Source organism: Pipistrellus kuhlii, unplaced genomic scaffold (assembly GCF_014108245.1).
Source record: "Pipistrellus kuhlii isolate mPipKuh1 unplaced genomic scaffold, mPipKuh1.p scaffold_m20_p_1, whole genome shotgun sequence".
NCBI lineage: Eukaryota > Metazoa > Chordata > Mammalia > Chiroptera > Vespertilionidae > Pipistrellus > Pipistrellus kuhlii.
In genome coordinates this window covers 129,330,719-129,358,545 of record NW_023425404.1, presented here as the reverse complement: position 1 = coordinate 129,358,545, position 27,827 = coordinate 129,330,719, and the positions used below count along the sequence as shown (strand labels likewise).

The window sequence follows — 27,827 nt, the reverse complement described above, 5'->3', positions numbered from 1 at the left end:
GGAAACCAGAGGAGTCATCCAGCAGCAGAGAAAGTAATGTGACCACAGGAGCAGAGGTTGGAGTGAATTTCTTTGAAGACAGGGCCATAAGCTCAGAAATGCAGGTGGCTACTAGAAGCTGAAAAAGGCAGAAATGGATTCTCTTCTCAGAGCCTTAAAAGAAACCAGCTCTGCTCATGATACTTGACATTAGCCCAGTGAAACCAGTTTTGGATTTCTGACCTCCAGGACTGTAGAAGAATAAATTTATGTTGTGTTAGGTCATTAAGTTTGTGGTGATTTGTCACAATAGCAGTTGCAAACTAATATATTATACTTGGTAAGATTTCTTTTTAAGTGGCACTATTAAAACACTTTGGATGTAATAAATATTTTTTCTTCTTTTTTTGTTTCAACTTTTTTTATATACTTTTAGAGAGTAAATGTCAAGTTAAAAAAAATCAGATTCCAAGTTTTGTGGGATTTTTTTCTGTTTTAAGTTTCATATAAAGTCCTTGTTGGTTCATTGTGATGAGATAAATGCCTGGTGTAAAACTATTTGATGATTGTTCACTAGGTTTTTTTTTTTTTTCTCTCTCTCTCTCTCTCTAAAATATCATAATGGTTTCCATGACCTAGGCACTCTGCTAAGCCTTAGGGATAGGATAGAACTGAGAGCAAATGACCCACGTTTTTCACTTCCAGAGTTTACAGTTCCTGTGAAAGTTATTCATAGTGGTTCAAAATACTGTAGATGTGGCATTAAGCAAGCATTCCCTTATAGGGTTACAGAATGTTTTCTAGAGGAGGAGCTGAACTGAGGGCTGAAGAATGAGTAAGAGGTGGTCAGCGAAGGAAGAAGAGAGAATTTTTGAAGATTCCAGATAGAGGGAAGAGCTTCTGTGAAGGATCAGAGGTGAAGGAACAAGCATGCCTTGAGAACAATGAGTGTGGGGAAAGTGTGTGCAATATTGATTCTCAGCCTTTTCCTGCTCATGGCTACTGTAATTTTAATATTTTTGGTGGCATTCTTGAAGGAATTAAACTTTGATGACAAGAGAAACCATTAGAAAGCTTTAAATAAGGAAGTAAAAATCATATTTGCTTTTTAGGAAAGTCATGCTGGTTATATTTGGTGTAGTCATTTGTCTAAAAATTTGTGTCTACTACCAATTTACTACTACCAATTTAGTGCATTTCCAACTCTTTTCTGATGTTTTTTAAAACATATGTTGTAATAATTTTAGATTTGCAAAAGTGATGCAAATATAGTGCAGAAAAATTTCCTTTAAAGTCTTAATTTCCTTTAAAGTCTTACATCGGCCTCGCTCTCCTGTGCTCCCAGCTGCTGGAGGCCGGCGCCCTGGGTTCGCGGTCCGAGGGAGGATGGACGCGGCCTGCGAGGTGAAGCACAGGGTGGTGGCCAGCCCCATGGGGCAGATCCGGATCTCTGGGTGCCAGCAGGGTCTGCACGGGATCAAGCTTCTGGGCAGAGCGACTCCGGCCGCTGGCCCCACCGAGGCCTCCGCCCCTCCTGAGCCCCCCAGCCAGCCCGAGGAGCCGGTGAAGCCCCTGCTGGAGTGCGCGGCCTGGCTGCACGCCTACTTCCAGGAGCCCGCGGCCCTCCAGGAGCTGCCCCTGCCTGCGCTCCACCACCCCGTCTTCCTGCAAGACTCCTTCACCAGACAGGTGTTGTGGAAGCTGCTGGAGGCTGTGAAATTCGGAGAAGTGGTTTCTTACCAGCAGTTAGCGGCCCTGGCAGGCAACCCCAAGGCCGCACGGGCGGTGGGCGGAGCCATGAGAAGCAATCCTGTCCCCATCCTCATCCCGTGCCACCGAGTGGTCTGCAGCAGCGGCGCCCTGGGCAACTACTCCGGGGGGCCGGCCGGGGGGCTGGCGGTGAAGGAGTGGCTTCTGGACCATGAGGGCAGCCTGGCGGGCACCCCGGCCCGTGCAGGGCGCTCCCGTCTGGCCCGAACCTGGTGCATGGCCCTGAGGGGCGGCAGCAGCTCCGAGCCCGCCGGCCAGGACTGAGCATCTGCGGCAGGAGGGAGTGTGAGGAACACATGACCTAACAGCCTGTCGGAGGGGTCTGTGCGGACGCCCCCCGCATTAATAAAGCTGCCGTGCCCTGGGGGGGAAATTAAAAAATAAAGCCTTACATTTTCCTCTCATGTCTAAACAACACCATAGAACATTTATCAAAACTGGGAAATTAACACTGGTGAACTACAATTAGCCTAAATGTAGATTTTATTTATAATTCACCAGTTTTTCTACTTTTCTTTTTTTCTATTCCTGGATCTAATTCAAGCTGTCATATTGCATTTAGTTGTCAAGCCTTCTTAATCTCCTCTGGTCTGTGATAGTTTCTTACTCTTTTTTGTTTTTTAGGACCTGACAGTACTTACTAGTTATTTTGTAGACAGTCCCTCACTTTCGGCTTGCTAGTGCTTTTTTATGATTACACTGTGGTTATGAATTTTTAGGAAGAATACTACAGAGATGAAGTGTCCTCATCATATCATATCAAGGGTTACATGACATCAACTTGTTTTTTTATTATGTTAGCCAAGGGGGCTTGACTTGGGGGATGTCCTAGTTAACTTGAGCGGCTATGATGAAATACCATAAGTTGGGTGGCCTACACCATAGACTTTTTTGGAGACTGGAAGTCCGAGGTCAGGATGCCAGCATGGTTGGGTTCTGGTGAAGACCCTCTTCCTGACTTGCAGATGACTGCCTTCTCTTTGTGTGCTCACATTGCTTTTCCTGGGTTCACGCATGTGAGGAAAAGAGGTCCCTTCCTCTTTTGTAAGGCTACTAAGTCCATCATGAGGATCCTACCCTCCTGACCTGACTTAAACCTTATTACTCCTCAAAGGCTCCACCTCTTAATACCATCAAACTGGGAATTTGGGCTTTAAAAAAGGATTTTGAGTTGACACATTCAGTCCATAGTAGGGAGTGCCATTCGAGTTCCCCCACCGAAGAGTTATTATTATTTTTTCTTTCCTATTGTATTTGTTAGGGCTAACTCACTTAACTCCAGTCTGCATTTAACAGAAAAGGAGTGGAGTGTATCAAATAATTTGTGGGCATATGTTAAAATCAGCACAGTTGTTAATAAATATTCGTGGGGAGAAACTTGGACGTTACTATCCTGTTTGTCTTTAAATTTCCCCCCACTAATTTTATTATTTTTCAGTGGCTTATGTCTATATTAATTATTAATGTGGAATTCTAATAGTGATTTTTCTTTTCCTCATTCTTCCACATTTATTATTTGTGATTTCTCTATAAGGATGATTTGTCCCTTCCATTGTAAAGTCTATTCAGTCATTTTTTTATATTATTATGGACTCATGTATATTTATGTCTTTGGATTTTAATCCAATACTATCATTATTTATGTTTGTTACTCAATTGTTACAGCTCTGACCATTGGGAGCTTTATCAGGTTGGCTTCTGTGTACTTTTGCCTCCATCCTTTTGGCTTTTGAGCACTTCTTTACTTTCTGGCACTAAAAGATTCTCCATTTTATACATGCCCTATATTAGCACTAAAATTAGCTCTTTGTACAAGGAGTCATACTTCCTTTTGTTGGGGAATGGTATTTAGAAACCAAGAACTGTGCCCTGGATGTGCTTATTGCTTGGGGTGTCCTGCTTCTAGGCTTTCTCGGCAGACAGCTAGGAGATAGATGTATGTATGTATACTAACTCACATATGTAAACATCTCTTTAATTATAAGTCTTCTACGTGTATGTATTTTACTTAAATATCTTTCAAGTAGGTTATCATAGTCTGCAATCCATCCTAGATTTTCTTGAAAATCTGATTGGCTTATTTATTAAAAATTTGCAAGTAATAAATTTGCATTTATTCTTTGTAATATAATAGGTCTGTGGGTTTTGGCAAATGCATTCGGTCAAGTATCCAGTACTACAGTACCATATAGAACAATTTCAGCACCATAAAAAGTCCTTATCTAGTCCCCTTATAGTCATCCACCCTCTTCCTCACCAACCATTGCTCTGTTTTCCATCCCTGTCATTCTACCATTCCCAGAATGCCATATAAATGGAAACTTAAAATAGTCTTTTGGGTCTGTGTCTCCCCTCCCCCACTCCCCCACTTACCTTTTATTCATGCATGAATCAATCGTCGGTTCCCTTTTATAGCTATGTAGTATTTTATTGTGTGTATGTTCAGGGTTATTTATCTGTTTCTCTGTTGTTGAATATTTTGGGTTCCATTTTTTTGTGATTTTAATAAAGCTTCTGTAAACATTCATGTAATGTTTTTGTGTGTATGTGTATGTGTGAATACAAATTTTCACACATTAAATTTGTAGGAGTGCAGGGTCAAATAGTAAGTATATATTTAACTTCACAAGAAACTGCCAAACTATTTTCCAAGGTGCCTATGCTATTTTGCATTCCCTCTAACAATGAATGAGAGTTCTATTGCACCACATTGTTGTCAATATTTGATATTTTTTATTTTAATCATTCTAATGGGTGTGTAGATGTATATCTCACTGTGGTTTTAATTTGCATTTACCTCATAACAGGTTTATTTGCCACCTATATATATTCTTTAGTGGTGATATATATATTTTTTAAATGTTTTTCCCCCTCTTAGTGGTGATCTTTTCAGATCTTTCAACAGTTTTTGAATTGTCTGTTTTCTTATAAAATATATATATATAATCAATAAAATATGTTTTTTAAAAAGAAAAGAAAAGAAAAGAAACATCACCAATGAGAGAGAATCATTAATCAGCCGCCTCCTGCATACCCTCCCAGTGGAGATCCAGTCCACAACCCAGGCATGTGCCCTGATCAGAAATTGAACTGAGACCTCCTGGTTCATAGGTTGATGTTCAACGACTGAGCCATGCCATGGCTTATCTTTAAATTCTCCTAGTGCTTTTCACAGAGCCAAGGTTTTTAATTTGATAAAGTCCACTTCTCATTTTTTCTGATACTGACAATGTTTTTAGTGTCACAGGTAAGAATTTACTTATTGCAAATCTGTATTTACCTAGATATTCTAGAAGTTTTTAAGTTTTATGTTTAGATCAATAATTCATTTTTACTTAATTTTTTGTTATAGGTCTGAGGTATACGTTGAGGTTCATTTTTTTGTATATGGATTGTTTTAGCACCATTTATTGAAAAGACCATCTTTCCTTCATTGAACTGCCTTTGCACCTTTGTCAAAAATAATTTGGCTGTGTTTTAGCGGGTCTATTTTTAAACACACTTGCTTGATTAGTGTGTGTTGTTTGCTGTTTTAGTACCTTCTTCACCTTTTCATATAAATTTTAGAATCAGTTTGTTGATATATATTTTTATTGGGCTTTCATTGAATCTAAAGATTAAAATCAAGTCTTCTAGTCCACAAATATACTATTTCATTTCATTTAGTTAAATCTTGATTTCTTTGATCAGTGTTTTATGGTTTTCTACATATAGACCCTTCACTATTTCCTTAGGTTTATATTTTAAGTACTTCTTTTTTTGTATGCCATTACAAATAATATTATTTGCTTAATTTAAAATCCTAGTTGCTCATTATTGGTCTTAGGAAGTGAAATTGACTCTTGTATCACTGACCTTGTATCTTATGACTTTGATTAGCTAATTTTAGTTCCAGCCATTTCTTTTGTTGATTCTTTGGAATTAACTATACAATCATTTCATTCTGTAAATAAAGACAGTTTTGTTTCTTCCTTTCTAATCTGTATGGCATTTCTTTTTCTTGCCTGACTGAAGTAGCTAATACGTCTTGAATGTTATTGAATAGGAGTGGTGAATTAGTTTTTCTTCTTTAGTCTGTTGATATGGTGAATTGCGTTGAATATATATTTTTAGATGTTGGAACTGGAATAAACCCAATTTGGTCATGATGTATTTTACTTTTTACATATTGCTGGATTCTATTTGCTAATATTTTCTTCATACAACAATAGTATTTCATGAAAAAGCTTATAGCTAAGTTGAGCAAGTGCTTTATCTCAAGATAATCTCTAAACTTTAGTGTGTGATAGAGTTGCTTTATTACAACATTTTTTTTTGTCACAGAGAATATGAAAAAATCTAGATTCCAGGGTTGAGATTTAATATAATTAATAATTTTTTACTACTTTATTTAGGGCATTCTTTTGTGAAACTGGTTTTTTTTTTTTTTTTAACTATGAGTACATGGTAGAATGGTGTTGATTGGTGCCGCTGCTTCAATTTGTGCCACACAGCCAGCATGTTACCCATCATTGCTTTTGAACCATTAGTCAGATACCACTTAGTATTATACTATTAAAAAAGGTGTTCAATAGTCTTTACAGATCTCCCAAGAGTTTTTGGTAATACCAAGGTTCTATTTATTACACTTTGAGAACTGCTATTCAGTATCCTTACTGTATTAGTTTCCTATGATTGTTGTTAAAAAATGAACACCACCATGGTGGCTTAAAACAACAGTAATTTATTCTCTCCCAGTTCTGGAGTCTAGGAGCCTGAAATTAAGGTGTTGGCAGGGCCACACTTTCTCTGTAGAAGACTCCAGGGGAGAATCTGTTCCTTGTCTGCTTCATCTTCACATTGTCTTCTCTTCTCTTCAGTAGTTAGGAGCAATCAGCCAGGGAGGCAGAGTGATAAATAAAAATATATATATTTATCATCATGTGGCTTAATGTTTTTTAAGAAATTGAAAACAACCAGTGTCAGGTAATAGAGAATTTATTTAAATATGATAAACCCATGTACTAGGATACTACTAAGACATTTAAAATGATAATGGAAAGATATTCAAATCATGCTAAATAAAGAAATCATGTAAATGTTCATTATAAGCCCACTTTTATTTAACTAAATTAGACAGTTACATGCAAAAAGAAAATATTGGATAAACATACATCAAAATGTTAATCACAGTTGATGTTTATTTCATCATTTTCTGTAAATCTTTTTGTAATGATTATACATCACCTTAGTAATAAGAAAAATACTTCTAGAGTTATTTTTCAAAAATTTGACTATCCACATATGTAACTAACTTTTCTCTCCTTTATAACCTTTGTTGCTGTCCATTTTAGAAGTTAATAAAATACCAGATGTCTTTTCTTTTTTTAAATATATATTTTATTGACTTTTTTACAGAGAGGAAGGGAGAGAGATAGAGAGCTAGAAACGTCGATGAGAGAGAAACATCGACCAGCTGCCTCTTGCACACCCCCCACCGGGGATGTGCCCGCAACCAATGTACATGCCATTGACCGGAATCGAACCTGGGACCTTTCAGTCCGCAGACCGACGCTCTACCACTGAGCCAAACCGGCTTTGGCCCAGATGTCTTTTCATATATGTTGCAGAGCCATTTTGAATCCAAAGAAAGATCTGCATCTAAATTATCCCAGAAAGCCAGTTATTTTTCCTTAGAAATTAGTAGCATTAATGAAATTTGGTAATACCTTAAAATGCTTTTATAATTACTGGGCCGAGGTTGGAAACTGTTATTAATGCTCCTTTTCTCTTAATGTATTTATGTCTTATAGCAGCATTCAGTAGGAATTTAATGCAAGCTGCATGTGTAACTTTAAATTGTCCTGAAGTCTCATTAAAATACCAAAAAGGAGCAAGTAAAATCAATTTGAATTTATCCAATTATCCCACTGTTTACAAAGTATTATCACAAGATTGTAAAATTTGATTCTAGGATAAAATTTGTCCTTAGTTGGACCTGAGGCTAGAATTCCATTGTTTGGGACAACTGACCAGGCTAAAAAAAGCCAGCCAGATTTAGTGTAATGAGGGGCCGGCAGATCATTGTTTAAAAGTATGGACTTGAGCCAGATTACTTGATTCAAATTCCAGCCCCGTTACTTTCTATGATTGTGATTACTAAATAGCTTAATATATGTGCCTCATTTATTTTATTTATAGAGAGTATAATGATACTATTTACTTGTAGAGGTTGTGGGGAGGATTAAAGAAGTGTGTGTGTGTGGAGCACATGTTTAGAACAGCGAGTGCCATAGTATAAAATCTATATTATCAAAGGCCAGTGGCCATAACAAACAACCGAATGACTGGTGACCAGGTGTATTAATTGGTCTTAGCATGGTGTGTTGGGGTCCCGCCAGTGTGACGTGTCTGGGGTCTCATACAATTTTGCACACTGAGCCTCTAGTGTTTCATAATAGACTATTAATAAAATTAATGAAATTATTAATGCTAATTTTTAATCTGTGTATATAATAGCTTAATATGCAAAGTGTTCCCTGGGGAGTTCAATCACTTGTTTATTACACACGCTGACCACCAGGGGGCAGCACGGAACAAAGGAAGGTCCTGATTAGCAGCTGACAGCCACTAGGGACCCTACCCGAGCTCTAATTTTGTGCACTGGGCCTCTAGTGACAAAATAAACGCCATCTATGGTGATGAAAGATATAAAAATATGAAAGTATTAAAAGCATCAGAGGAAAATATGGGTGTATAATTTTATAATACTATGGGGAAGATTCTACTAAGAACGATTTAAAAATTTATCAATCAGCCGGGCTAGTTTGCCTTAGTGGTTGGGAGTTGACCCAGGAACCAAGAGGTCACCAGTTCTATTCCCAGTCTGGGTACATAACCAGGATTGCAAGCAGATCCCCAATAGGGGATGTACAGGAGGCAGCTGATGAATGTTTCTCTCTCATCGTCAATGCTTCTATCTCTATCTCTTCCTTCCTCTCTCTAAAAAACAATAAAAACATTTTAAAAATTTATCAAACATGAAAGATTTTACTATATAATAATCGAGATACTAGTGCAAAAGATGCCATGAAAAGAGTCAAAAGGCAAACAATAACCTGAGGGAAATATATACAGCACATAAAACATAAGGTTAATTTCTTAGAGTACAAGAGCACTCATAAATCATAAGAAAAGCACAACGCTATGGAAAAGGGCAAATAGCAGAGGAAGACATTCAATGGCTAAGAAATATTTGAGAAGATTCTAAACATCACTCAGAAGTTAATTATGCAAACAGAAAAATTTTTCCCTTATCAAATTGGCAAAGATTTAAAATGCCACTCAGTGTTGGGAAGATGAAACATTCTTAAGCATTGTTGATGGAACATGTGAATTTATAGATCTTTTTGGAGAGGTATTTGACAATACAGTCAGTTTTAAAAGCCCTGGCTGGTGTGGCTCAGTTGGTTGGACCATCATCCCATACACAGAGGTTGCGAGTTTGATCCCCAGAAGGGGCATATATATGAGGCAGTCCACCGATGTTTCTCTCACACATTTGTGGTTACTCTCCCTTTTCCTGGGAGGATTGGGGGTGGAGGGTGGGAAGGTGGGGGAACACAAACCCTTTGAACCTCCAGTTTCATTTCTAAAAACTTATCTTACTAATTCATCAAAGAAGTTGACCTCATAAATATGTTAGTTCACTCCCTGAAATAAATATCTGTCAATGGGGATTTAGTAAATATTTCTCTACAATGAAATAGTATATAGAAAATCCTTAAGTTACCTAGGAAATAGTAAGTTAAAAAAATAAGTTGCAGAACTGTAATATGAAATGTGAGTTTAAAAAAATATATACATTGCGTGGCCAGATTATTATGAACACCCCATCAGTACTTCATTGGGCCACATTTTGCCTTTAATACTGCGGTGATTCTTCTTGGCATTGACTCCCCGGGATATTGAAAGATGACACAGGAATCTGACACCATGCCTGATGAATAGCACTGTCCAGTTCTGTGAGATTTGATGGTTGTGGAACCAGCTGCCTGATGGCTTTTTTAATTTCATCTCACAAATGCTCAATTGGATTGAGATCTGGTGATGGTGGGGGCCACCTAAGCAAGGTAAAGTCTCCCTCATGTTCTTGAAACCACTCCTGCACAATATGAGCACTGTGGCATTGTACATTGTCTTTTTGGAAGAAGCCATCTCCATTGGGATACGCCATCAATATGATTGGATGAACTTGATCAGCAAGGATACTTAGGTATGTTGTGCTATTCAGATGTTGTTCTATACAAAGCAAAGGGCCCAAATCATGCCCGGAAACATGCCCCAAACCATAACACTGCCCCCACCAGCCTGAAGGATTGTACTCATGCATGTGGGATGCATGCTTTCATGATGTTTCTGCCAAATTCTCACTCTGCCATCTGCATGATGCAACTGGAAACGTGATTCATCGGACCACATGACTTTTTTTCCAATGCTCGACTGTCCAATCCTTATGTTTCTATGCGAATTGGAGATGTTTTATCTTGGTAACTAGAGATAGCAAAGGTGTTTGAACAGGCCTTCGGCTTCCATATCCCATACAGTGCAGCGTACGGCTAATTTGCCTACAAACTTAAAGTGGTCATAATAGTCTGGCCACACAGTATATATGCTTATATATGCATTAGAGGCCCAGTGCACAGAATTCATGCACTCGGGGAAGGGGGGGCGGGTCCCTCAGCCCAGCCTGTGCCCTCTCACAGTACAGGAACCCTTGGGGGGATGTTAGAATGTTGGCATTCAGACATCCTTAGTGCTGCCGTGAAGGTGGGAGAGGCTCCCTGCCGTAGGCCACCACGCTCCTCAGCTATGAACTGGCTCAGGGCTTCTGGCTGAGCAGCATTCCCGCTGTGGGAGTGCACTGACCACCAGGGGGCAGCTCCTGTGTTGAGCATCTGTGTGTGTCTCTTCCTCCCCTCCCCCCCAAAGTCAGTGCTCATCATAGGGACTGGTCATTCTGCTGTTCAGTTGGTTTGCATATTAGCTTTTTATTATAGAAGATTGCATGTTATATGTTCATTGGAAAGATACATACGGAATCATTAGCCCTAGCTGGTTTGGCTCAGTGGATGAAGCATCAGCTCATGAACTGAAGGGTCTTGGGTTCGGTTCTGGTCAAGGTTACATACCTTGGTTGCAGGCTCTACCCCTGGCCCTGGTCAGGGCACATGTGCGGGAGGCAACCAATTGATATGTCTCTCTCACATTGATGTTTCTCTCTATGTGTCTCTCCCCATTTCCTTACTCTCTCTAAAAATCAATGGAAAAATATCCTCTGGTGAGGATTAATAATAAAAATAAAAGAAATCATTATCACTGGGTATGCTGTTACTTTCATAGTTTTTTTTTAAAAAGAGATATAAAAAGATTTGAACTTCTTCTAACCTGGCATTAGTTACCAATTGCAGCATAATAAAATATTCCAAATTTAGCAACTTAAAACAAATATTTAATCTTATTGTTTCTGAGGGACATGAACTTAGAAATAGCCTACCTGAGTGGTTCTGGCTTAGGGTCTTATGAGATTGCAGTCAAGCTGTCACCTGGGAGGTAGTTTTCTCAAGATGACTAGGTAGGAAAGATCTGCTTCCAAATTCATTCATGTGGTTGTTGGCCAGAGAGTTTAATTCTTCACCACATGGACTTCTCTGTAGGGCTCGTCACTATTTGGCAGGTTTGTTCTTCCTGATTGAATGATCCAAGAGAAAGAGCCAACACCCACTGCTGGGCATTGGAAGTGATAGACCATTCATTACCTTTGCTATATGGCATTGGTCTCACAGACTAATTCTGATACTTTGTGGGAGAGAGTGAATACCAGGAGGGCAGGATCATTGGAGGCCATTTTGGAGGCTAGCTATCACAGTGGATCTATAATAGTATATATCTTATTTTTTTAACAATTTGTAATTATGGAGAAGTAAATTAATTGGGCAACATTTAGGTGGGAACTGTGCTTAAAAATTAGTTATCTCCTTACCAATCCCTGTAAATATTTGCTTTTCTTTTTCAGGTCCAGCGCAGAATCAAATGCCGGTTCCATCTGCTTATGAATTGTATTCTCAAAGCTATAGTATACCCTCGGGACATCACTTTCAAGGACCTGGGAAAATGACCTCATTGCCATTGGATGGCCAGTGTGGTGATTACTACTCTGGTTTCTATACAGCATCCACACAAAATGCGGTGACTCCTAAAACTACACACCAACCACCAGGAGCAGAGCAGGTTTATGGCAGACTTCTTCCTGCCCCTCACAGTGCGGGGTCCACTCCGGAATGTTTCCAAGGTGCCGCATCACCAGCATCTCATTTGTATGTGAGTGCCTCACAGCCATCCTCCTCTTTTGTGAATCATTATAGTGGTCCAGCTATGTACTCTGCCAGCTCTTCTGCTGTTTCTCAGGGATTTCCCTCTACTTGTGGTCACTATGCTGTGTCAACTGTTTCTAATGCTGTATATCCTAGTGTTTCATATCCCTCTCTGCCTGCTGGCGAACCATATGGGCAACAAATGTTTACCTCACAGAATGCTTCAACTGTCAGACCAGTCAGAGATAATTCGTTTTCTAGTCAAAATACCGCTCTCAGCCGTCCATCACCACTTCCACCTCCACCACCACAACAGTACCACCAGCAGCACAGCCTTTCGGGATACAGTATTCCCTCATGGTCAGCTTCAGGCCCTCCATCAGCTCAAGACAATCTCATCCGAAACCACGCAGGTTCCCTGCCTCCAGCCAACAACAACCCAACAAATACCGGTAGGTCGAATGAAAAGTTCACCAAAGCCTGGCTGAAAACCCAATGCATTTCCAATCAGGTTTTTATTTTCTTGAGAGTTAAAGATGATATTGCCTAATGGAAAAATTGGAAATTAGCTCACCTAAGTAATTAATTTGTTTTATTTCTTGTAGTATTTTGCACCATCTCCCTGTGTACTTTTCCTTGACCCAACCATCTGCCTCATGTTCCTTGACATGATTGGGATCTCAGGCAATATTTATGAATTTGTTTTATGCCACCGCAATAATTGTCTTCAATGTGACTTAGAGATAAGGCAAAAGGAAGGGTCCATTTGGAGATATGCTTTGTTAGTTACTACTTTTTTATTTTTGTTTTTTTAATAATAATTCAACTTTGGGAGAGTCACTATGCCAGCCAGAGCCCAACTCACTTTAGAAAAGATAATCGGCTGCAATACACAAGCCTGATTTCTCTTTGCTGGTGCCTACTGGTGACTTTCACAGTTGTATCTCCTACACATTAAAGCTGATGTGTGTTTTTTATTTACAAATTGGTAAATTAGGCTAAAGGATGGGGAACAAGAGGAGAGATGCAAGAACAATACCCTTTTAGTTAGTCTCTCTGAGATTCCTAAACCAAGATGTAGTTCAGTTTATTAGTTTAAAAATTATAAATGTTAAGTATTTAGCCTTTTTAGTGTGGGGTTTCTATAGGATATCCTCATTTTAATCCTATTTGTGAACTTGAACTTCACAGAACATGCTCTTGAAGGGAATGAAAATTGTATGAAAAAAATAGAATTGGTAAAGCTGTATTTTTTGAATGATGTCTTCAGATTATACATCAAAATCTGGATAGCCATATGTCAGGACTATTGTAGAAAAGTATGTTTTTATTGATTTTTAAAAAGAGAAAGAGTGAGGGTAGAGAAAGAGAAACATCATTGAGAGAAGAACTTTGTTGATCAGCTACTTCCTGCACACACCCCTATTAGGGATCAAGCCCACAACCCAGGCATGTGCCCTGACCAGGAATCAACCGGCAAACTCTTGGTTCCTGAGTCCGATGCTCAACCGTTGAGCCACACTGGCCAGACTAGAAAAGTAGTCCTTCCGGGGCAATTAGATTATTTATTGTAAAACCAGACCTTTAGAATATTAAACCTGAATTGTATACTTGAGATCATCTTTTCTTTCATTGCTATGCCATTTGGAAACACTTTTTAGATATTCAAGCAACTAATAGTGGTTTAAACAAAGAAGGTGGTATTTTTCTCATATACCAAGCAATCAAGGGAATTCACTATATCTAGATCTCCTTAGTGTCTCTTCTGTCTTTCCACTCCACCATTCTTAGCATGTTTGTTTGTAGGTAAACAAATTAGCATTTGTACCTGTACACATCAAGACAGAGTTAACTAGTAAAAGCATTGACTGATTCTTGCATACTAGTAAGACAACTTAAAGCATTGTCACAGTTCTCAAACCTGGCTGTGTGCCTCCATCTCTAGTACAGATTATGATCTTCAACCCCATCTTACTGAATTAGTCCAGAATCTCCAGGATAATCTTGAGAATCTGTACCTCTGGCTTGATTTCAAGGGATGTCTAGTAACAGATCCAAATTCTACTGTAGTCCTTTTTGTTTTATACATGAGGAAAGCTATCCAGGTTGGGATGCTTGTGGTCATTAATATTTGAAACAGCCTGTCCTGGAGCTCAGTTTCTTCTAATTCTCAGTCTGCCCTTCTTAGAACCAGGGCATTCTGTCCCCTAGAAATTCTGTGAGGGGGTTTTTTCTCTCCTATTTCAGCAGCCCTTTTGCAGATCAACTTATCTTAAGGTCCCTCTGACTTAAGGATTTTGTGACTTTCGTGACAAAAAGTGAAATACAGGTAATTCCTGTCTTATGTCTGAGATGGGTCCTTGGATGGAACTAATTTATACTGACAAGTAGGGTCAGGGAAATATAGGACCACTTGATTGATGAACAGAATACTTAATTGGAAAGAGCTTATCATTGAAAAAAAATGTTGAATAAAGAGGAGGAATTTACAAAATTACCTTGTATTTACACAACTGTATGAATTGGTTTTTTAGGCGGAGAGATAAGATATATTTTCTTTCTTTATTTTTTTTTAAATATATTTTATTGATTTTTTAGAGAGGAAGGGAAAGAGAGGGTTAGAAACATTGAGAGTCATCGATCAGCTGCCTCATGTCATGTACGCCCTCTTCTGGGGATGTGCCTGCAACCAAGGTACATGCCCTTGACCGGAATCAAACCCCGGGGCCCTTCAGTCCACAGGCTGACGCTCTATCCACTGAGCCAAACCGGTTTCGGCTATTTTCACTCTTAATCCCAGTACTATATTGTGAAAGCCATAATAAATATAATTTTAGAAGTTAATTTGTGTAGACCTCACTGGTTTCTCAGTGGTTAGAGCATCAGCCCTCAGACTGAAGGGTCTCTGGTTCAATTCCAGTCAAAAGCACGTACCTCGGTTGCAAACTCGATCCCCAGCCCTGCACATTGATGTTTCTCTTTGTGTGTGTCTCCACTTTCCTCCCTCTAAAAAAAGAAAAGAAAAGAAAAATCAATGGAAATAATATCCTCAGGTAGGATTAGCAAAAAAAGAGGAATTTGTGTAAAGAAGTGAGGGTGTGTGTGTGTGTGTGTCTGTTTGCCCTGGATGGTGTGCTCAGTGGTGAGTGTTGTCCTGTGCATTTGGTGTTCCAGTTTGATTCCAGGTCAGGGCACATACCCAGGTTGAAGGTTGGATACCCAGTCGGGGCACAAGGGTGATGCAACCAACGGATGTCTCTCTCCCTCCCTGCTTTCCCCCTTCTCCCAGGCTCTCTCTGGAATCAATGGGAAAAATGTCCTTGGGTGAGGATTTTTTAAAAAGTGTTTTTGTTTGTTTGCTTTTTTAAACTTTTAGATTGTTAAACTACTTTTAAATAGTTCAGGGGTTGACAAATATGTTTCAAAACAAATAAAGAGGTTACTTTAAATTTACTTTAAAATTAAATATTACAGAAGTTTCCAAACATTGTGAGGTGATGTATCTTAATATTTTTTCCAAGTAACTTTAGTGGTAATAGTTCATAAGATATTTGACAGATGGCACTGTGTTTCTAGAAAAAATTTAAAATTTCCTTCAAATTCTTGAATTTATTAAAATACAAAGTTTGGAATCCACGGAAATACTGATTTTAATTTTTTAGAAAGACAGGAGTCTTAATTGTTTTGGAACTCTTAAATTATTGTCAGATTAAAATTAGAATCTTAGGTATTAAATATAGTTTTGTGTTAAATTCAACCTTTGAGTAACTGACAAAATGATTCCATTTTTAAGTTAGTTAATTATACTAGTTTCATTTTCAAGCATAATAAAACTTCTTAAGCAATTTGTAAAGGATTGAGATCCAAAAGCATAAATCTGAGTAAAGTGATTATAAAAAATAAGCAGTTTTTTTTTTAAGCTGTCACTATAGTTCAGATTATCAAAGTTCAGAAGCTCTTTTTTAGCTTTAGGTGAAGTTGGTTAAGTGTGTGACTTTGGAATATAAAGGTACCCTTTTTTGATAGCAAGATGAATACTGAAACTGTAGATTAATTTAAAGTCATTTTCTTAAAATATTTTTATTCTTTGTTTAAATTTTTTTTTTCAATTACAGTTGGTATTCAGTGTTATATTAATTTCAGGTATACAGTATAGTAGTTAGATATTCATATAATTTACGAAATGATTGCCACCCGCTGGCAGGCTGGCAGGGAAGCAGGCATCAATCAGGTTGGCAGGGAGTGGTTAGGGGTTGATCAGGTTGGCAGGCAGACGCAGTTGGGAGCCAGCAGTCCTGAATTGTGAGAGGGATCCCAGATTGGAGAGGGTGCAGGCTGGGCTGAGGGACACACCCCCCTGTGCATGAATTTTGTGCACTGGGCCTCTAGTAAAAATAATAAACATTTACATATTCATTGTATAAAAATCTACAACATATATGAAATTAACATAATCACTGCTAAGGTAATATCATATGTATTATCTTAGGGTGGTGACATGTCTAAGGAAAAGCAAAATAAATACCGGTAGGAGATGAGTATCTAGACAAAGAAATCCAAGTTAGAAACGAATTAGAAAGCTACATTATTAGAGGTATAAATAGTACAGTAAAGAGATTATTTGCAGCTTTGGAAACTTGTGAAGTTGCAGAGTTGTAACATGGGAATAACAATTTTGCTCCTTACACTTCAGTTTTTCCAAAACTGAACCATATCATTTTTCTTTAACTTTGTACCTCCCAATTGTAAAGTTTTTTACATTTACTCCTTCTCTAAGCTCAGAATATGAGATGATTATCTATGTGAACACTTCCTTCAGATCTTTGCTTTTTTGGTTATCTTGTCTTGTGTGTCAGTTTTCTAGGATCTGCTGGGCTGTACAAAGGTGAGAGGAGTTGATGGAAGAAAAACTTAGAAGCTTGGTCCAGTGTGGTCCAAGTTTTAAGCAAGGTGGCAGCACTGTCAGATTTGTATTTCAGAACTTTCTTCTATGAGCAGTGTAGTGTGATAGATAGACTGGAGTAGGAAGAACTTGGAGACAGGAATAAAGCTAAGACGGGAATAAAGCTAAAATTATCTAGGTGAAGGTGATGAATTGGGCTGATACTCCTTTAAATATAAGGCACACGACAGAGGTGATTTTAAGGATTTGTTGATATAGTTTATAAAGGAAATGCAAGGATAAAAGATGTCTTTTAAATTTTCTAGCATAAACAACTTTGAATGGGTGATGGTGTATTAGCTTAGAATTATTTAATCACCCTAGATTTGAAAGAACATTATGTGAAGGAGCTATAAAAACTAACTAGGGAACTATCTTAATTACCTTTACCCCCCCAAAATTAATTTTCTTAAATCACGAGTTGTCTCTAAACATCCCATACATTAACAGTAATATAGGTAGTTCATTTTTCATAGTGCCAGTTCTATACACTTTTTATTTTCCTGTCAAATTCTATTTTGAAAGGGCAATTTTTTTTGGCTAACATGCATTTATGATCCTTGATGTCTGTAGAACTTTTCACCATTCACTTGGCAAATATTTGAAAGCCAATTATATGACAGGCATTGTTTTAGTGCTGGCTGGGAGATAAAATAGTGAATAAAAACACTTGATCCTTATGCTCATGAAGTTTGCAAATCTTTATGGGGAAACAAAAATTATTCAAATAAATACAAATGAGTGTAAATTGCTATTATTATTTATTGTGAAACAGATATTGTGGTGCTTAGCAAGTGTACTTAAGTACATCCGGCCTACTAGTCATGAAGCTTAAGAAAATTTCCCATGATATTTGATACCTGAGCAGCAGTTTGAAGGGTGAATTATCCATGTATAAAATAAATTACATGTAAAGTTGTAAAGTAAATATTGAAATGCAAAGGCAACACTTTAAAATAAACTACCTCCAGAACCTTGGAGTGGGGAAGGATTTCTTAAGGACAACACAGTGCTAGCCATAAAGAATAAGTGTGGTCAGTGTGACTAATTTCTAAGTAAGAACTGTTTGTTTTCTGGTAGAATTTTAGTTACTTTATTAAAAAATTAACTTTTCCATTATGAAAATAATAAAGATAATGTAAATAAATTTTTGGAAAATACAGATTAACAAATGCAAGAGAATAAATCATCGATTGTATCACTACCCTGAGAAAAGTTAACATTTTGATAGTTTTTAAGTTCTGTTAATGTTATTTTTTATAAATTGTGACTTATACAGAATATATACATTTATATTTCCTGTATTTTAAAATACTTTTAAAAATTAATAAATGAATTCATAATGGCAGAAAAGTTAAAAATTGGAGGAAAATTATTAAGAAAGAAAAAGTTTACCCAGAATCTACTTACCCAGAATTAAGCACAATTAATATTAAGGTTATGTTCTCATAGTCTTTTTTTTTTTTTTTTTGTATTATTCAAATTTTTGCTCTTTTTCTTCTTCTTTTTTCTTAAAGAAGATCCTTTAACATTTCATATAATACTCCATTAGCTCCTTATACTATCCTCTGGTAATCTCTTTATCTGTCCTTTGATTCTCAATGATAGTTTTGCTGAGTAGAATAATTGTGGTTGTAGTCTTTGAATATTTCTGGCCCCTCCTTTCTAGCCTGCAAATTTTCTGTTGCAAGATCACCTGATAGTCTTAATTGGAGATTCCTTGTAGGTAATTAATTGTTTTTCTCTTGCTGCTTTTAAGATTCTCTCTTTATCTTTAACCTTTTGCATTTTAATTGTGATGTGCCTTGATGTGGACCTCTTTGGTTTCGTTCTATTTGGTACTCTCTGCCCTTTCTGGACTTGTATTTCTATTTGCTTCACCAAATTAGGCAAGTCTTTTTGTCATTATTATTTCTTTTAAAGAACCATGTTTTCATATATATATATATATATATATATATATATATATATACACACACACACACACACACACACACACACACACTGAGTGGCCAGATTATTATGATCTCTGAACACTTAATAATCTGGCCACTCGGTGTATATTTATATAAGAGGCCCATGCATGAATTCATGCTTGGGTGAGGTCCTGCCTGCCTGCTGGTCGAACTCCTTGTCGAGGGGACAATTTGCATATTAGCCTTTTATTATATCAGAGATCACAATAATCTGGCCACTCAGTGTATATTATTGATTTCAGAGAGGAAGGGAGAGGGAGAGAGATACAAATATCAATGATGAGAGAGAATCATTGATCGGCTGCCTCCTGCACACCCCCTACTGGGGATTGAGCCTGCAACCAGGCATGTGCCCTCAACCTGAATTGAACCTGGGACACTTCAGTCCAGAGGCCAACGCACTATCCATTGAGCTAAACTGGCTAGGGCTGTCATTCTTTTTTAACTAGAGGCCCAGTGCATGAAATTCAGGCACAGGTAGGGTCCCTAGGCCTGGCCAGCGATCAGGGCTTTCCAGCCGCCACCTTGGGCCTTCCAGCCACCACCTTGGGCCTTCCTACGTTCTGCACTGCCCCCTGGTGGTCAGCGCATGTCACAGTGAGCAATCAAACTCCCGGTCTCCTGGTTGAACTCCTGAGGGGACAATTTGCATATTAGGCTTTTATATATTTTTTTAATAGGTTCTCAGTTGCTTGTTTTCTGCTTCTGGCATGCTCATAATGCAAATGTTGGTACTCTTGAAGTTGTCTTAGATCTGGCTCCTTCCACTATCCTCATTTTTATGTTATTCCTTTTTCTTTTTGATATTCTTTTTGGTGTTTTTTGCTTCCTTATATTACAAATCGCTCATTTGATTCTTAGCTTCATTTTCTCTACTGTTGATTCCCTGTAAATTATTCTTTATTTCAATTAGTGCAGTCTTCATTTCTGACTGGCCTTTCTTTTTTTTAATACATTAGAGGCGCAGTGCATAAATTTGTGCATGGGTGGGGCTTGGCCGGCCCGCCCCAATCAAACCAGGCTGACCAGAGGGAGGGGCACAAGAGCTTGGCCAGCCAGAGGGAGGAGCCACGGACAGTTGGCTGGCCGGCCCTGACCCCAATTGGGGTGGGGGCTGATCAGGGGCGTGGCTGGCTGGGGAGAGGGGCTGCAGGCAGTCAAACTCATGGTTGAACCTGGTTAAGAGGACAGTTTGCATATTACCTTTTATTATATGGGATTATTGATTTCAAAGAGGAAGGGAAGGGGAGAGAGATATAGAAACATTAATGATGAGAGAGAATCATTGATAGGCTATCTTCTGCCTGTCCCCCATTGGGAATGGAGCATGCAACCCGGGTATGTGCCCTGACCAGAAAGTGAATTATGACCTCTTGGTTCATAGGTTGACACTCAACCAATAAGCCATACCAACCAGGCTGACGGGTCTTTTTTTTATGCTTCTGAGATTTCACTAAATTCAGTGAGCATCCTTAGAGCCAATGTTTTGAACTCTGCATTTAGTTGATTGCTTGTCTTCATTTTGTTTAGTTCTTTTTCTGGAGTTTTGTTTTCTCATTTGGGTCATGTTTCTTTGTTTCCTCATTTTGGCAGTCTCCCTCTGTTTATCCTATCTAATAAAAGAGTAATATGCAAATTAACTGTCACTCTGTGACAAAATGGTGGCGCCCATAGCCACAGATGGTGGCACCCAGTCCTCTCGGCCCCTCTGGAGTCCCCAAGTCCCAGGGAAGGCTCACCAGAAGTTCTCCTGACCCTTTATTCAAAACAAACTCACTCCCCACAGAGTAATCCACCACATGCACACCTGCACCTGGGGTCTCAGCCTGGGAGGCGGCCACACCCCCACGGAGCAGTCCCCTCCTAGCGCAGTCTGGGCTGTCAATTGGGGACCATCAGGCTGAGAGGGGAGTGGTTAGGGGTTGATCAGGCTGGCAGGCAGAGGCGGTTAGGGACAGTCAGGCAGGCAGGCAAATGAGCAGTTGGGAGTCAGCAGTCCCAGATTGTGAAAGGGATTTCTGACTGCTTGTTGAGGCCTGATCCCACAGGGAGTTGGATGTAAAAGTTTATATGATTGGATATAAAAGTGTAGTCTACTGGCCAGCAACCCCTAAAACTTGATAAAAATGTAGCATCTTAGGCCGGGCTATCCTAGACTTGGTGAATCAGAACCTACATTTTAATAAAACCCCAGGTGACTCAAACACTAAGTTTGAATAATATCCCTCCATGTGTGCACGTTTGTCTGTGTCTATGTGTGTGTGTCCATATGTATACCACATTTTGTTTATTCATCTATTGTATGTTTACACATATACCCACATAATGTGCATGTGTATATATTTATAGTATATATAATCACATTTTCTTTGTATGATTATCCATCAGGAGACACTTAGGTTGTTATGTTATCTCTTGATTGGCTGAAGAGTATCCTCTAGGTCAGGCAATTTGAGCTGATAACAAAGGCCCTCTGTGAATCACATGAACTATATTCTAGAAGTCAAACCTAGTGTTATCATCACGCCCTTAGTTAGAAATGAGGCATCTGATTAGAAACAGCAAATGAGAAGAGTTTATACTACACTGATACAGTTTATAATACAAAAAGATCTGATCTGGTACTATTAATAGGAACATTAGTGGAGTTCATGAGCCGCATTGCTTACTGCAGAAGCAAATACTTCCTTTCATTTTCCCGAGATTCTCTTGCATAGTACAGTAATTAATAATACTGATCATTTATTAGTAAAGAAAAACTGTTTTGGATTTACTTTTTTTAAGAAGGTAAATGAATTAGGAAATTTTTTATTAAAGATTATTAAAACATTTGGTGATGATGTTTTAAGGTGTTTTTTTTTTTTTAATTTCTTTGAACTACCGTATTTTTCGGACCATAAGACGCTCCGGACCATAAGACGCACCAGTTTTTAGAGAAGGGAAATGAAGGAAAAAAGATTCTGAAACAAATAGTGTCCTAAAATATTTTATGTGCATTAAAACCCAACATCACAGTCATAAACACATGTAATCAACCCTGTAAAGTAAACAGCAGCATTTAGAACCATTTTAGAGCCGGGCAAGCACACAGAGACCACACAGAGCCGGGCAAGTAAAAAAACTTTTTTTTTAAAGTATATGTGTAGGCTATATTTGGACCATAAGACGCAGGGACTTTTTCCCCCCACTTCTGGGGGGAAAAAAGTGCGTCTTATGGTCCGAAAAATATGGTACCTTATTTTCTCGATATACAAGACAAATGCAGTGCTACTCAAGTTTCTATAAGAACTTCAAATAAAGTACTTTTTTTAGTGTTTTAATATATTTCAGGTTTTATTGTTGTGGATGAAATAGAGTTTTTTCTTCAGTTGCAGATTCTTTATCCTGTCCTGTTACTCAAAATGTTCAGCCTCCCAAGTCCAGCCCAGTGGTATCCACTGCTGTGTCTGCAGCCTCGTCAGCAAGGTTACCTCCTACTGCAAATCACCTCGTTGAACCTGTGGCCTCAGTTACACAGCCATCAGAGCTGTTACAACAGAAAGGTACTGGAGAAATTCATTATACTATATCTGTAGCACACATACATACACACATACTGATTAAAATAGGTAGTCAAACTGGATAACCACAATTTTTTGAAAATATTAAAAAATTAATTTATAATCTCAATTCCAACACAACTGTTTTCTTTTTCTTATATTAACATTTAGTCTCTATGGATTTATATTCTGTATAATTGCAATCAGTTTAAATACTATTTTGTATTTTGCTTTTACATTTACTAAGTTATTTATAGTTCTTCATTTATGTATGTAGTCTTTATAGTCATTTCCTGGCTAGTAATTCATTGTATCAGTGTATTATAATTTACTAATCCATCCTTCTATTGTGGGAAATTTATTTCCTACTTTTTAAAGGTTATTATAGTTTCTTTTATAATAAAGTGCTCAAGATTTCCTTATGTAGTGTATTTCCATATCCTATATAATGATTTCTGTGCTTTGTCATTACTATTATGGAAAGTAGCTTTTGACCTAATTTTGAGAATGAGAGGGGTGAAAATGAAATTGTACCCCACCATCCCAGCATTGACAAGCAGTATAGTTTCTGTCTTGGCTTGTTTAATATTTTCCATGTGTTAAGTAAGTGACAGGTCACTAAATTATATTATTTTGACCCTCTTTTCCCACATTATCTTTTCTTTTGGCAGTATTCATGATTATTTCCTGTCTGACTAAAATTCCAAATCTACTTTTGGTTCAGGTTATCGTACTGTATTGTTCATTTGATAAGAGTTAACTGATCTATTTTTTTGAAATCCACAATTTATATATATATATATTTCTAGAGCAACCATTGGTAACATTTTAGGGACTATACTCACTATGGAATGATTAACTCCTGATTTTGAATATGAGCAATTTTTTAGAAAAAGTATCATATATCCTTAGGCTGATTTCACTGTCTATACTAATATATGTTGAGTATTTATGTAATGTATAGAAGCCTTTCAATCATTTGATCAGATTATCTACACCACATGTGTCAAACACAAGGCCCGCGGGCCAAATCCGTCCCACCAGGCTTTGCAATGTGGCCTGCACCGCGCTGTCATCACTGCACTCCGCTGCGTTTCCATCACAATGACAGTTTATGACTGTTCAGTAAACCATTCGGCCCGCAATTTAGGCTGGATTTTAGATTTTGGCCCCTTCTCTGATTGAGTTCGACACCCCTAATCTACACTAATATAAGAGAAATATGCAAATTGACCCTACCTTTGCGACACCCCATGGCCAATCAGGAGTGAGTATGCAAATTAGCCCAACAAAGATGGCCACAGACAGGGCGGGACACTTGCCTCATTGCCTTGGTGTTTGGCATCACCCCAGCTGCTCAGGGCCTCGGGGCAGTGTGGGAAGGCGGGGCCTGAGCAGAAAGAGGTGGTTCCAGGGCTGGAGCAGAAAGTTGGTGCCAGCAACCAGGGAAAGGAAGGCCCGTTCTTGCAATAATCTGCCTTCTGGTATATTATAAATTTTCTTATTTGGTATTATAGGAAAACCAATTCCAGCACTAATGAGTGTCCATTGATTCCCAACTGGCCAGTGGGCATATTGGGAATAGAATCTAGTTGTGTTTCTTTTTAATCCTCACCCAAGAATTTTTTCCCCCCACATTGATTTTCAGATAGAGTGGAAGGGAGGGAAGAAGTGGGGGAAGAAAGAGAGAAATATCGACATGAGAGAGACACATCAATTGTTTGCCTCCATCAAACCCACAACCAAGGTACATGCCCTTTCCCTGGAATCGAACTTGAAATCCTTTCATCTGCGGGCCAGTGCTCTAACCCCTAATCAGTTGGCCAGAGCAGAATCTAGTTTTTATAAGTGTTTGCCTTATAAGTGTTTCACTTATAAGTGAAAGGCTGATAGGAAAGTTGCTTGTCATGAGTAAGAGTAGATTCAAGCCCTAACTGAACGAATGGTGTCTTTTTGTGTCTTTCATCTGCATTGATGATCCATTCCATTTTGTTGTTGTTATTAATCCTCACCTGAGAATATTTTTCCCATTTATTTATTTATTTATTTTTAGAGATAGTGGGAGACAGACAGAAACATCAATATGAGAGAGAGACATCGTTTGGTTGCCTCTAACACATGCTCCAACTAGGGATGGAGTTTTAGCCGGCAACCCAGGTATATGCCCTTGACCGGAATCGAATAGGTACCCTTCAGTTCTTGGGCCAACACTCTGTCCATTGAGCCAAGCACACAAGGGCATCCTCTGCTATTTTTTTCCCTTTTATAATTTCTTTTTGACCATTTTACTTTTTATTTTATTTATTTATTTTTTTAAATATATTTTATTGATTTTTTTACAGAGGAAGAGAGAGGGATAGAGAGTTAGAAACATTGATGAGAGAGAATCATCTATCAGCTGCCTCTTGCACACCCCCTACTGGGGATGTGCCCGCAACCAAGGCACATGCCCTTGACCGGAATTGAACCCGGGACCTTTCAGTCCACAGGCTGATGCTCTATCCACTGAGCCAAACCGGTTTCGGTGACCATTTTACTTTTTAAATATGGGTATTATCTTACTGTATCATATACCACTTTTTCATGAAATAATCATAATTATTTTTCTTATTAAGTAGATTTGAAAAGAGAATGAGCTTATTGAGCACTTATTAATATGCCAGATATTTTATATTTATTACTTAATCCCCATGTCAATCCTATGAGGTAGATAATATGTTTTACAGATGAGAAAAGTGTAATTCACAAAAAAGTTACATAACTTGTCCAAATTATAAATTAGTAAGTAGCAGAGTGTAAGATTTTTATTTTTATTTATTTTTTTTTTTTACAGAGGAAAAGAGAGGGATAGAGAGTTAGAAACATTGATGAGAGAGAATCATCGATCAGCTGCCTCTTGCACACCCCCTACTGGGGATGTGCCTGCAACCAAGGTACATGCCCTTGACCGGAATCGAACCCTGGACCTTTCAGTCCCTAGGCCAATGCTCTATCCACTGAGCCAAACCGGTTTCAGCAGAGTGTAAGATTTTTAATTCAGACCTTTTGTCCTGTGTTATTTCTATAAAATTTGTTGTTGGCTTTTAAACTCTTGATTTACCTAAGATACGCTCCTTGTTAGAATAAGTAACAGAAAAAGATAATGCTGGAGATACTGGAATTGTAGCTGTTAATACTCCAAGTAGGTGATTGGCTTCTTAGTGTCCTCTGTGCCTTTGGGTAGGTCTGGGGTACACATATAATTGTGTGAGTCAGGGCTACCATCTATGTTGTACAAGTTGTAGTTTGCGTGAATGGTGCCTCTTGTAATGGTTTTTGGTCTGATACAACTTCCTAAAACAGTACTACTTAAAAGAGATAAGTTTTTTTGGTCACATCTTCAAAGATGCCCTTGCTTAGTTATTCTTTCAAAGACCTCGGCATTATTACTGGTTTTTAGAAGAGAAGTTTCAAATTTTTGCTTCTAAAATTTTGGGGGGAAATAAAACTCTTAACTACTTAGACATTTTTCAGACTGACATCTAAATTTTTCATCAAAAGCTTAAATAGTGGCAGTTATGTGATTTTCAATATATTGACTTTTATGAATTATTCTTCATAGCCATTGGAATGATACCTAACTTTATCCTTTTTAAAAAATACCCAGATGAACCCTTCTTTAACATTTGGAAAGATTAAGTTTTCCCTTTTTCTTCTTTATGTAATAAATCATGTAGAATTTTTATCTGAGTTTTATCTAACTTTAAAAATTTTTGTAGTCCTAGAAAACATTCTACTTGTTCTTTAAAAAAAAAAAAATCTATTGTTCAGATTATTATAATTGTTCCTCTTTTTCCCCCCCATAGCTCCCCTCACCTGGTTTCCACCCCATCCTCTGCCCTTACTCCCCCACACCCCACTGTTCTCATCCATAGGTGTACGATTTTTGTCCAGTCTCTTCCCGCATCCCCATACTACTCCTTTCCCCCCTGAAAATTGTCAGTCCACTCCCTTTCTATACCCCTGATTCTATTATATTCACCACTTTATTCTGTTCATCAGATTTTTAATTCACTTGATTTTTAGATTCACTTGTTGATAGATATGAATTTTTTTATATGAATTTATTGTTCATAAATTTTATCTTTCAGAATTATTAAATGCATTCAATTTTCAATATTTCTGAATTAAGATTATTCCAGTAAAAACCAACCCTATTTGTAAGCTTTCATCTTTAACTGAAACATGTATGCCGAGGTCAAAGAAAGTCCATAGACTTAGGATGCTTTGACTAATAATTAAGGAAGGGGGTATGTTTTCCCTTTAGCACCTGAGATTTTTACATCTCAGGGCAATGTATTATAGAAGATTTAGGATAAATTCAGAATAAGTGTTACCTTTGTAAAGGGGGAGAAAGGCTGTTGTTAACACAGGCACTTTCTTAGGTGGGTAAGTTTTAGGAAAAAGAGGACTATGGTAATTGATTCCCTGAAAACCATCTTGGACAGTTATATGGTATGAGTACCTCGTTTGAAGACCAGTTTAGGAAAGATAACAGTAGCTCCAGAGTCTGAACTTTTGAATTTATAAAAGCTAACCTCACAAGGGATTTGTTCTCTTAAGACTAGTTTTTATTTATTTCCAATGTAGCTGTTTCTAGGGAACAATGAAGAAGCCTTTTATTAAGTATCCCCAAGGATATGGTCTCCTGGAGAGTTTTGCCTGAAGGTACTTTAATGATGGTTAGTTTAAAACCAGAGGTCCTTTTTAAGATATTGGAGCCTGTGGGATCCCTTATCACGTCCCATGTGGTTCAGGATTCCTGTTCAGAAGAAGGCCGCACACAAATGAAAAGAGACTGGAAAAGAGTTAATTTAGGAAAAATGGGGGGCGAGGTGGGGGTCCACCTCAAGGGGGAGGACTATCGCTAGGCTCTGGCCCTGCTATCCCTTTTATTGTGACTATGGGATACACCCATTATCTTTAAGCAGGTTTGGGATACACCCATAGCTCTTAGGCAGGTAATAAGCAGATTACCATATCAGTTAGGATTTACATGATTACAAGATGGGGAAAGTTGCTTCAGTTACCTTTGTCTGACCTTTCAGAGCTTCAAAGTTGGTCAACCTTTTACATCTTTCTACCGTGTTTCCCCGAAAATAAAACATCCTCCGAAATAAGACCTACTTACAGGTTTCCTTCAGAGTAAAATATAAGGCATCCCCTGAAAATAAGGCGCCCCCCCCCCCCCCCAGGCTAAACATGAAAGATTTAGTCCACTGATTCTGAA

At 38.2% G+C, this 27,827-nt stretch overlaps 1 protein-coding gene across 16 annotated transcripts in view; it reads left to right on the top strand.

Annotated features, from left to right (window-relative positions):
* The window catches only part of SEC24B (SEC24 homolog B, COPII coat complex component), an 82,780-nt gene that overhangs the window by 11,474 nt on the left and 43,479 nt on the right, over positions 1–27,827 (top strand). For 11 of the 16 annotated variants that reach the window (XM_036409217.2, XM_036409190.2, XM_036409235.2 and 8 more), the window contains exons 2-3: positions 11,804–12,553; positions 22,388–22,561. In XM_036409217.2, the coding sequence (XP_036265110.1) occupies positions 11,804–12,553; positions 22,388–22,561 (924 nt within the window). Of the gene's footprint in view, positions 1–1,324; positions 2,116–11,803; positions 12,554–12,706; positions 12,834–22,387; positions 22,562–27,827 lie in introns of those variants that run through there. The other 5 variants (XM_045589066.1, XM_045589062.1, XM_036409254.2 and 2 more) reach the window with 3 other exon arrangements.